At 45.7% G+C, this 12,228-nt stretch overlaps 1 protein-coding gene across 1 annotated transcript in view; it reads left to right on the forward strand.

Annotated features, from left to right (window-relative positions):
• plxna4 (plexin A4) overlaps window positions 1-12,228 on the forward strand; it is a 689,385-nt gene that overhangs the window by 644,994 nt on the left and 32,163 nt on the right. Inside the window, exons 26-28 of the mRNA XM_078235826.1 lie at window positions 2,475-2,578; window positions 8,884-8,983; window positions 10,215-10,405. Of these exons, the coding sequence (XP_078091952.1) occupies window positions 2,475-2,578; window positions 8,884-8,983; window positions 10,215-10,405 (395 nt within the window). The remainder of the gene's footprint in view (window positions 1-2,474; window positions 2,579-8,883; window positions 8,984-10,214; window positions 10,406-12,228) is intronic.

Below are 12,228 nucleotides of genomic sequence, written 5' to 3' on the forward strand. Positions count from 1 at the left end.
GTCTATTTGAGCAAGAAAGTGCAGCAGTGAAGTACCAGCTGCGATTCTGTACTCCAGTCTCTAGAGTGGCACTTGTAGCTTGTGTCTCAGTGGTAAAGGGGGCAACCCAGTGAGCTCCAGCTGGCACAGTTTTCCAGATGCTCCTGGAAACCAAGTTATCAGAGAAAGGATTGGAAAAGATTAAAACAACAGCCCGGTTAATAAAAACATCCGGCAGATTTCCAGTGGGAAATTGAAGAAACCGGCAAAGGTTCTGACTGGAAAGTTCACAAACTTTGTTAGGTGCTCGAAACCTGCTGTTCTAATGATCAGAATCTTAATTTGGGAGCTGCCAAAAGGTGATCATTGAATCCCTAACGTGCAGCAGGAGACTCTTCAGCCTATCGAGTCTGCACCAACTCTCCAACACAGTATCTTACCCAGGCCCTACCCCAGTAACCCCACATTATTTACCCCACTAATCCCCCTAGCTTACACATTGGGGTGGCACAGTGGTTGGCACTGCTGCATCACAGTGCCAGGGATCTGGGTTCGATTTCCGGCTTGGGTCACAGTCTGTGCGGAGTCTGCACGTTCTCCCCGTGTCTGCGTGGGTTTCCTCCGGATGCTCTGGTTTCCTCCCACAGTCTAAAAGACGTGCTGATTAGGTGCATTGGCCATGCTAAATTCTCCCTCAGTGTACCCGAACAGGCGCCGGAGTGTGGCGACTAGGGGATTTTCACAGTAACTTCATTGCAGCGTTAATGTAAGTCGACTTGGGACTAATAAATAAACTTTAAACTTTATCTTGGGACACTAAGGGGCAATTTAGCATGGCCAAACCATCCAACCTGCACATCATTGGACAGCGGGAGGAAACCGCAGCACCCGGAAGAAACCCACACAGCCACGGGAGAACGTGCAAACTCCGCACAGACAGTAACCCAAGCCGGGAATTGAACCCGGGTCCCTGGCGCTGTGAGGCAGTAGTGCTAACCACTGTAATGATCACATTGCCTATTGTGGAGGAGTACTGGATCGCCCAGCCAGATCCCAGCTTTGATCCTTACTCTGTATGGACCTGGCCAGTCTCAGTGCACGGGACAGTGAGCTTTAATACCCCTGAACTAGGAAGGGGACAAATTCAGGCAGACTTCCCACTCTCTTTGTGTGTCGGTGCTGGGTGGGAATTCCAATCAAACAGCAGGGAGTGGTTGAAGGGAATAGTAAAGATTAAGGGGAAAGTAGACAAGCACACGAGGGAGAAGGAAATAAACGGAAACAAATAGGTAGAAGATTTAGATTAGAAAAGATGGGATGAGGCTCGAGCGAAGCAAATGCACCAGCATGGACTAGTAGGGTCGAATGGCCTGTTGCTGTGCTGGTCTCCAATGTAATCCTACGTTGATAGCTTGTATTAACATAGCCTTCTTAACATAGTCTCAAGGTGCTACACAGGAAGGGTACCAAATAAATGTTGACACTGACTCACAGAAAGTGGTATCAGGATGGACCAGCAAAAGCTTAGTCACTCGGGTAGGTTTTAAATGAGCAGCTTAAAGTGTGTTAGAGTGATGGAGAGGGTTTGCGGGGAGGGAGGGGGGCAGTTCCAGAGCTTACGGCATAATTAATGGAGGCACAGTCACCTACGATGGAGTGATTAAAATTGGAGATAGCAAGAGGCCAGAATTGGAGGTGCGCAGATAGGTTGCAAGGCTGGAACACGCTCTTTGTGGCGGGGGCATCAGGCTGTGGTGGGATACGAAGCAAGGTTGAAGATGTAGTCAGATAATTTGCCGATTGTTAAGGTGTGGACCGAATCATGTAGCGTGGTCATTAGGGCGAGATACTGGGTGATACTGAGGGAGTAAGAAGTTTAACAACACCAGGTTAAAGCCCAACAGGTTTATTTGGTAGCAAAAGCCACACCTACCAAATAAAGCTGTTGGACTTTAACCTGGTGTTGTTAAACTTCTTACTGTGTTTACCCCTGTCCAACGCCGGCATCTCCACATCATGATACTGAGGGACCATGGCACAGCGTGAGTTACCGCTTGCCCAGTGCTGACGGTGGGGCAGGCAGTGAAGATGGAATAAGTTAAACCCCACTCCACAAAAAAAAGTAACTGCTTCAATCTGTACCAACCACTGGCTTTGTCCAACCCGCACATTGGTGGAAAGAAATGGTGTATCTTGGATGACCTTTAAGTGAAAACACAATGAGGTTAACCTTCAGCTCAGAGTCAATGAAAGCATTTGTAGGCAGCTTTTGAGCTGAAAAAGATTTCCTCCTTATCTTTGTGTAATTGTGACTTCCTCCTCCATTGAATGAAGTGCTTGTTTTCTTTAGATAATGAAGCCCCATTGATCTGTGGTGTGAGGCAGAACAGACGTGTGATTTCATTGACTCTCTCTCTCTTGTTTTTAAATCTCTATCCACCTCCCCTCCTCCCCCCCCCCCATCAAACCACCGGCAAATAACTTTCACCCAATAGAGTGGCGACAGGGAAGGATGGCCAGGGTGATTCTACAGGATGAGGACGTCACGACAAAGATAGAGAATGACTGGAAGAGGCTGAACACGTTGGCGCATTATCAGGTGAGATGGAGGACATGGCTCTTCCAGATCAGCTGTCAATCACCCCTTTTGAGAGAGAGAAAGGGAAAGCAGAATTGCATCCGTCAGGCTGGTTGCCTGTCTGGTGCGAATTGCAGATTCCTTCCTCTGATAGAAATGTCCTTTCTTCATTAATGTGCAAATAATTTGGGAGATAAGCCATCAACTGCTAAATTAGGGATTTGACTTTGGACCACATTGGTGTTAAATTAAATGTCACAGTGTTGACTGTCAGTGTGGAGGTGGGAAGAGAAAACAGATTAGAAATTGATTGGATCGGAGATGAGATAATGAAGACAGGAGTTAATTCTTTCATTGGAGAGGGCAAGTTATCCTTGACAAATCCTGTCAAAATCTCCAAGGTTGTTAGCACTCTGGCAGTACAGGGGATTCTTTATATTGAAAATGATAGATTTTAGTTCTATATCAGTGATTTTAATGCTCCCCTCTCTCTCTGTTTCTCTCTCTATCCAAATATATTTCTATATATTAATGTATAAAAATTATTTGTGTTGCAACAGTCAAGCGCCTGCAAATAAAGAATGAAGATTAGCTTGATGGTCTTATTAATGTGATTTTCTATCAGGATATAATCAATTTAAATAAAGAGAAGTCACTTGAACTCAGCTGTAAAGAGTTGATACGAATAATGTTGACTTATTTCTGTTAGGAGTGAGTGTATTGATTGAGCAATAGGACTAGAAACAGGCTGAACTCCATGTCATGTTTACATTCTCCTGAAACCTAACCATTGTATTTCAGTTTAAGTTTATTTATTAGTGTCGCAAGTAGGCTTACATTAACACCACAGTGAAGTTACTATGAAAATCCCCGAGCCGCCACACTCCAGCTCCTGTTCGGGTACACTGAGGGAGAATTTAGCACCTAACCAGCATGTCTTTCGGATGGTGGGAGGAAGCTGGAGGCACCCGAAGGAAACCCACACAGACATGGGGAGAATGTGTAGACTCTGCAGACAGGAACCCAATCCGGGAATCGAACCCGGATCCCTGGTGCTGTGAGGCAACAGTGCCACCATGCCGCACACATACTTTGTGTTGGGACATGCAGTGCAGTGGGATTATCGTGCAGCCTCTCCAACCTCAATATCTTGCTTTAAACGCAGACTTGACAAACGGGAGGCATATCTTCAACTTCAGTGCACTTGGGAGTGTCAACCCACTGCTAAAACCTCCTGTGATTTGCCACAGGAGGTTTTAATTCAGATAGCTTCTAATTCAGATGATAGGTTAAGGCAGCGGTTGTTGAAACAGAGGACGTAGAGCTTCACTTTGCATCTAGCCTGTGGAGTGCTTAGCGGGAGAAAATATTGGATGTTGAAAGTAGAACTGTATCATTCTCCCAAAATGGTGCCCTCATCTTAATGAGCGTAAGTGCTGAGCTAAAAGTGTGTGACTCAACCAGTGAGCCGAAAGCAAGATCGTGGAAACATCATTACCTCCAAGCTTCCCTTCAAATCACACACCATCCCAACATCGATATCTTACTTCATCAACATTGGATTACAATCCTGGAAATCTCTACCACACACACTGTCAGCACCAGCACTGTAATGTTTCAGGAAAGGCACCACCAACTTCTTAGGATAACCAGGAATAGGCAATGAAAATATAAGATTATGAAGGGAATAGATAAGTTAGAAACAGGGAGGTTGTTTCCACTGGCGGATGAAACTAGAACTAGGGGGCATGACCTCAAAATACGGGGGAGCAGATTTAGGACTGAGTTGAGGAGCAACTTCTTCACGCAGAGGGTTGTGAAATCTGTGGAATTCCCTGCCCAGTGAAGCAGTTGAGGCTACCTCATTGAATGTTTTTAAGGCAAGGATAGATACATTTTTGAACAGTAAAGGAATTAAGGGTCATGGTGAATGGGTGGGTAAGTGGAGCTGAGTTCACAAAAAGATCAGCCATGATCTTATTGAATGGCGGAGCAGGCTCGAGGGGCCAAATGGCCTACTCCTGCTCCTAGTTCTTATGTTATGTTCTTATAAAATGGCCTTATTTTGAGAACAAATTAAAAAGGTGTAAAGTTGCCCCTATCCACTAGGCATATGGTTCATATGGGTCTATATGGTCCATAGGGTGTCCTCAGGCTGGCATGGACAAGGTGGGCCGAATGTGCTGTAACGTTTCTATGGTTCTATGGTCCATGTTGCCCCGTGAACTCTCGGACAGAAAACCATTTTTACTGGAAAACAATCACCCTCCCAGTCAGTCACCGTCCAGTGCCAGAAGTAGTGCCAGGTTACAACGATTAATTTCAATTGTTAAATAACCTGTGGGAAATGTGTTAAATCCTTCTGTAAAGATGCACCTTCTCACACTTCACACACTTCATTGATGAATACAAAAGGCATCTACTAATAAGAATTGTCCAGCAGCCTTGTGGCTGTAGCCAGCCCCCACAATGCCTCTGACCAGCCACCTCTCTCACCATGGGGTGATTCCACACTCTGGGTAGGATTTTCTAGCCGTGCTCACCCCAAGTCCAAAAATTCCCACCAGAGGTCAACGAACCTTTGCATGGTCCACCCCCGACCGCTATAATCCCCGTGGCGGGCAGCATGGGTAAATTCCACCCTCTGAGTCCCAATTGGTCTCACAGACCATGTGACTCTTTCTCAGCTGTGTTGTCCTTAAAGTGACAATCACCACACCTTCCTTTCGCAGGAGTCGACTGGAATTAAAAATAGGTCCAAAGCATGATTCCAATTTAGATTATGTGTCTGGGGAGCAGGAAGTGGAGGGAGGGTCTCAATGACATGGAATAAAATACTCAGTATTAGTGATGAAGAAAACCCAGAAGGTTATTCCCGAGTGTCATGCTAGAAGGTGGAGATTTAAGTGAGAGAAAAGTAAATTTAAAACAGCCACAAGGAAGAGCTCCTTAACTCAGTGATAAGTGTTTAGAACAATCTTCAAGGCAGATCCTAGAAAGAAAGGGGGTGGGGTTCAAGATGGTAGGAAGCTGGGAGTTGGGATACCAATAGAACCCCTACAGTGCAGAAGGAGGCCATTCAGCCCATTGAGTCTGCACCAAATCTCCAAAAGAGCATGTTCCCCAGCCCCATCCCCGTAACTCTACATATTTACCATGACTAATCCACCTAACCTACACATCTCTGCAAACTAAGGGTCAGTTTAGCATGGCCAATCCACCTAACCTGTACATCTTTTGGACTGTGGGAGGAAACCGGAGTACCCAGAGGAAACCCATTAGGGGAGAATGTGCAAACCCCACACAGACAGGCACCTGAGGCTGAAATTGAACCTGGATCCCTGGTGCTGCGAGGCAGCAGTGCTAACCACTGTGCCACCCCCGTGCTGGACACACAAGAGTTTTGAGGGGCCGATTCACTTCATCCTGTCCTTGAAGTGTTTATCAGTGTCCCTGTGAATGAGACCTGAGACCAAGTCAGTTCAATCCAGACCTCGGGAATTCTGACAGACAGCTTCCCATGTTCCAGTCTTAGGAGTCGGAAGATTGATTGTGAGGCGGTAGACCATTTGCATGTCAGTGATCGGAATTGTTACTCTGCTTCGATTGCTTTGTAAGGTTGTGAAGTTCTTATTTTGGGAATGTGTTTCTGTGCTGTTATTGAAGGCTGATTATCCTGTCTGAGTTGTGAGCATTGTTAGTCAGGATTATTCACCATGTAGTTATCTAATGATGACCACACATGAAAGGGAAAGATTGTGGATGGGATTTTCCGGCCGCGTTCGCCCTGAAACCGGAAGCCTCATGGTGTGTAGCTAGCTCCCAGAATGTTCCTGACCAGTCGCCTCCCTCACCATGGGGTGATGCCACACTCTGGGCAGGATTTCTAGCCATGCTCACCCCAAGGCCAGAAATTCCCGCCCAAGGTCAATGGACCTTTCCATGGTCTGCCCCTCGCCCGCTATGATTCCTGTTGTGGGCCGGACGGGAAAATTCACCCCTGTGACACAATCACTGCCAGTTTATCAGGTGACAATCTTTTCTTACTGAGAAAGGGTATGATTGATACATATTACACCGACAGATCTCTTCTAACACTGCCCGGGATTGATTTGGGAGATTTGCTGCCTTAGGACAGTAAGGGTCTTAAAATATTCACTCATAAATCCAGTAAAGAATTCAGGAGAAACCCTTTTTTAACCACCCAAAAGCAAAAAACAGGGAAGGGTCGCATTAAAGCTTGTCCGAGCTGGCCTTGTGTGCCTTAAAATGGAAGTCCGGTGTTAGTGGTCCAGATATTACTGATTTTTACTGAGATTCGGACATTTTGAACTGGTTTAACCTCCTGGGCAGAGTGTGGTCAGCATGTAGAGCTCGCTACCCTGAAGAGTTAAGAGGAATAGTGGAAAGGGAAGATAGAATGCGCACAGTGGATGGGAGTGGAAGGAAATGAAAGTAGGGTTAGATGAAGAGGGGCGGAAGGAGACATTGGCACAGACCAGTTGGAGGTCAAATAGCCTTTCCCTGTTCTGTGATAGGAGAAGTGTTGCAGGAAATAGCCATGGTGGTACACAATATATTTCTAGATATTCCGTATAATCCTAGCAAACCTTCCATGGCCTTTTACTCATGGTTATCCTTTTAGCAGTGTTTAATGTAACAAGCCAAACTGGTAGGAGGAACTGTGCAAACTATGCAACAGCACCACCAGTGGCTGGAGGACTAATTCGTAGGCAGTAATGTTTCCAGTGAAAATGTGTGTTCATTACTTTTAACACTTTGAGTTGTGATGATACTGTGCCTTTAAGAAATGTATTGGTCATGTTTCTGTGCTGAATGTGTTTACTGAATGTGTTTACTTCCAATTTATCGGCGCCCTTCTGTCTGGATCCAGCAGCACTGTATTGTTACTGCAGCCACATAATTGATCTGAATTGATGCAGTCTTTGTTTTGATCTGAATTAATGCAGGGTTCTGTTGTTTTGTGTTTTCCCCTGGGATATTGCAGATTGGGGGCTTGATTAGGTTGATGGACAGGTAAGGTCATATGACTGGGTACAGTTAGACTTTCACAGAGAACTCAAGGCAGTCTGCTTTTGGGATTTTTAGAGAGAGATTGCTTTCTCTGTATTTCTTGCTCTGTCTGAACTGGAGACTGGAATCTGCCAAGAAGTAGGGTTTCTCTCTGAGATTCTACAGTCTGGGCTGGAGCTTTCTCTGGAGATTGCTGCATGGGAATTAGAAGACGACTGTCTGTTTGGATCACTCTCCAGAAGTGTCAAAAGGCTAGAAATCTCGGACCCGTGTAAGCATCTTTGTTTTTCTGTGCTAACTGGTTCGACAGAGGAATTTATGTCTTTGGGGGATATTGCTAAATTGGAATAATAGAGATAGCTAGTTGTTAAGAATTATACTTTGTCAAGCTTAAGTATTTTAATTGGTAAAAGTTATGCTAATTCTTTTTGTTATATTCTAATTGTTCATAAATAAACTTTGTTTGACAAAAGCTTCCTAGTGGGTCACTTGAATCATACCTGGAATGAAACACCTTATGCTCACTCTAATGCCAAAAGCAGATGTAAATGTTAGGGTCTCGGCTAACTTTGTAAAACACCTTGGAGTTTTTGATCTGGTCCTTAACAGAGTTTGCATTGCCAAATCCACAAAAGCATAGTTCAATTATGGCAAGTGTGTGCGCGTGTATGTGTGTGTGTGTATATGTGTGCGCATGTGTGTGTATATGTGTGCGCGTGTGTGCACGCATGTGTATATGTGTGCGCGCATATGTGTATATGTGTGTGCGCGTGTGTGTATATGTGTGCACACGTGTGTGTATATGTGTGTGTGCGCGTGTGTGTATATGTGTGCGCACGTGTGTGTATATGCGTGTGTGCACGCATGTGTATATGTGTGCGCGCATATGTGTATGTGTGCGAGTGTGTGTATATGTGTGTGTGCACGCATGTGTGTGCATGCATGCATTTGCACATGCGTGCGGAAAATAGTCTTTCCTGGAAGCAAAGTTTTGGCCAATGGTATGAGGCGCAAGTCCTTGATGTTTCTGGTTGCTTCCTGTTGGTACGCCAACTAATGTTAAGACAGAACAAACTGCTCAAAGCCTCCAGAATCCTTGAAAGTAATCCGCCCTTGGATATCCAGTGCTGTCTGTACAAACTGTCTGAATCCCTTGATTAGGCCACTGACTGGTAATCACTCCCAGATATGCATTATTTTCAGCATAATTAAAAAGAAGTCTTCGAGTTGCTTGATGAGTTTTCCATGTTTTTTTGTTTGTCTCTCCAAAAAAAAACCCCAATTCTCTGCAGGTGACAGATGGCTCTGTGGTTGCCCTAGTGCCCAAACAAACAACAGCGTACAATGCTGCCAATAATTCGACTGTTTCGCGAACCTCAGCCAGCAAATACGGTGAGTTCTCTCCCCACCCCCTGCCCCTCTTTCTCATCCACATGACTCTCTGAAAAGTCCCTTGTACTCTCATCTTCCTCTGCACCTTCATTTCAACCTTGGTGTAGCACAGTTAAGCAAATTTTTAATGAGAGAATTTGATGTTCTGGTAACTTGAGAGCAGGGAGAACAGACGTAGGCAGCAGAATGCTGATTAGCACTTATAATTACACAGCATTTACAGCACAGAAACAGGCCATTCATTCCAACTAGCCCATGCCAGTGCTTATGTGCCACATAAACTTCCTCCCACTCTACTTCATGGCTCCCTTTCAGAGTCAACTCCTTTCTCCCTCATTTACTTTTCAAGCTGCCCCATTAAATATTTTTTTCATTTTGCTCTCTGATATCCATCCTCTTTTCCTGGAGACTGTTGCTGACATAATGGTTCTCGAGGCACAGGTAGCCTCACAATATCTTGCTCAAGCATCAGCGGAGGGTGTGACGCAGAGAGGTTAATCGCTGTTCCCAGTCCTGCTCGGGTTCTTTGTGCGTCAGTGTGACATCTGCAGCAGGTGTAACTAGTTGGCAATTAGGATGTGGAGACTCTGGACAAGTGGTCAGGAGTAGGACTACTGAACTGTGATCAGGAGCAGGATTCCCTGACAGTGCTCAGGAGCAATAATCTAACTAAGATCAGGAGCAGGTTTCCCGGACAACGGTTCCTGGATAAGGATCATGAGCAAGGGTCCTGAATAGTGGGCAGGAGCAGGGTTCCTGGATGTGATCCGGAACAGGAGTCTTGGATCAGGATCAGGAACAGGAATTCGAATAGGATTCAGGAACAGGATAGGGATCAGGAGCAGCAGACTGGTTGGGAATCAGGAGCAGAAATCCTGGACAGTGATCAAGATCAGGAGTTCTGGATAGTGTTCAGGAGTGAATGGATTAACCTCACCTCTCATACGAGAGTGTTAAGGAACACATCAGTGCTGCCCCAACCACTAACATCGCTAGTGTCAACCTATTCAGCTCAGAGCTGGATTAAACTTGGGAAATTCATGGTGCTTGTGGTTTGGAACATTCACTGCATGTAGGCCCTAAAGAAAATAGTCATCCTTTTTTCTTCTTCCCCCACTGTAATCAATTATCTTTCCTTGGGTAAAGCGTGGGGCATTTCCAGACCTAAAACCTCTACTGATCATGAAGGGCACTACATAAATGCAGGTCTGTCTGTCTTTCTTTCCCACAGAAACCATGATCCGGTATACGGGCAGTCCTGACAGCCTGCGCTCCCGTACTCCGATGATCACTCCTGACTTGGAGACTGGAGTCAAGGTCTGGCACCTGGTCAAGAACCATGAACACGGAGACCAAAAGGAGGGTGACCGGGGCAGCAAGATGGTGTCGGAGATCTACCTGACCCGGCTACTTGCTACAAAGGTAACGTTAACGACTGGATAGTTGGGAGTGATGTGAATGGAATGTGTCAACCTGATTCCTCATTCCTGCCCCACAGAATTGATCCTCCTGTTCTAGTTAGGAAGCTCTTGCCTCACCTCGGGTGACAGGTAGAGAGACAAGAAGTCCACTTGGAAATGCCTGATTTTAATTGTTCCACCATTTTGAGAGGGGGGGGGAGGTGAGGGGGTTGGGTGCCTTGGAGCTAGGCTGTGTGGAATTCCCTCCCTAAACCTCTCCACCTCTTTACCCCTCACTCCTCCTTTAGATGCTCCACTTAACCTATCGCCTTTTGGTCACCCACTCTAATATCCCCTCATGTAGCTGAGTGCCACGTTTTGTCTGATTACGCTCCCGTGAGCTGGCAAAGGCTCTGTATAACTAAAAGTTTTTGTTGGTTGTAGAAGATCGGCAGGGAAGCCTAGTATTGAGAAACCACAAATGTCCTCCCCATGATGCTCTGTCCATTAAAAGCCAACTGCAAATTCCTGAATTGCCGTTGGCTGAAACATTCCCACCAGAAGCAAAGTTTCAAAAATCAATCTGAACTTCCTCTTTATAAACTATCTCCCTCTTGGATAAAGATTCCCAGAAAATGCAATTTGACTCTGAATTGATTTTCGACAAAGGAGCTGGAAAATTCATTAAGATTGTTGTTAATTGAATCTGAATCAGTACATTGTTAAAAGAGGCCATTTGGCCCATTGAGTCTGCACCGGCTCTCTGAAAGAGCTTCTTACCCAGGCCCTCCCCTTCACCCTATCCCCGTAATCCCATGCATTTACTATGGCCAATCCGCCTAATCTGCGCATCTTTGGAGTGTGGGAGGAAACTGGAGCACCCGGAGGAAACCCACGCAGACACGGGGAGAATGTGCAAACTCCACACAGACAGTCACCCAAGGCTGGAATTGAAGCCTCTAACCATTGTGCCACCCTGTTCGAGGTTTGAGTTTTTCACAGGGCAACACAACCCCACGGAGAACATGGAGACCAGCTGGCAATATGAGAGTGGTGGGGAGGACTGAGCATCCTCTGCAGAGATCAATATTTGTGTGAAATTCCCTGGGAGAATGAAAGGAAGATCCACAAGTCGGCAACTCTTCTCTCAGAAGCGTCTTGATGCTCCTCATGATGCTTTGAAGTGCGGTCACTGTTGTGCAGACAAACACCATTGTGAAGTGTCGTTCTGTATGTGGCCTTTCCAAAAAATATCCCTATATTTTGAGGGCGGTCTTGTGTTGTAGGCCCAAAAGGATCCAATTTAATATCGAACAAACTCATTTCACACCTAGTTTTCAACCCATCAGTAGGCGTTGCAAAGATATCCAGGTAGCATGGGTGACAGGGCAGTGTGCCAACCCACTGTATTACCTACAACTTATTAATAATAAGCTCTATTAGACATGGGCTGGAACTCTACCACCTCACCCGCCACGGAATCGGAGCGGGCGAGGGTCCGACAACGGAAATCTCCGTTGACCTCAGGCGGGAATTTCCGGTCTCGCCTGAGCGAGGCCATAAAATGCCGTGCATGGGCTTTGCAGGTAGCATCATGGGATGGTGCTTGCAAAGCCCATGACTCATAAGATAACTTTCCCATATCTGTTGATTCATATAGCACAGTCATTAGTGAAATAATCACTCCATAAATGAAAAGAAAAGAATCCATTGATTTAATACAAAAGATTTAGTCTTCTCCTCCTTTCCATCTCTTCCTCATTGGTCTGCGCTCAGCAACAACCAATCAAATGCAGGATTTAGCAGCCATTCAATGTGGCGTCTTGCTTCCTGACTGATGTTCAC

Source organism: Mustelus asterias, chromosome 19, assembly GCF_964213995.1.
Source record: "Mustelus asterias chromosome 19, sMusAst1.hap1.1, whole genome shotgun sequence".
In the NCBI taxonomy this organism is placed as follows: Eukaryota; Metazoa; Chordata; class Chondrichthyes; order Carcharhiniformes; family Triakidae; genus Mustelus; species Mustelus asterias.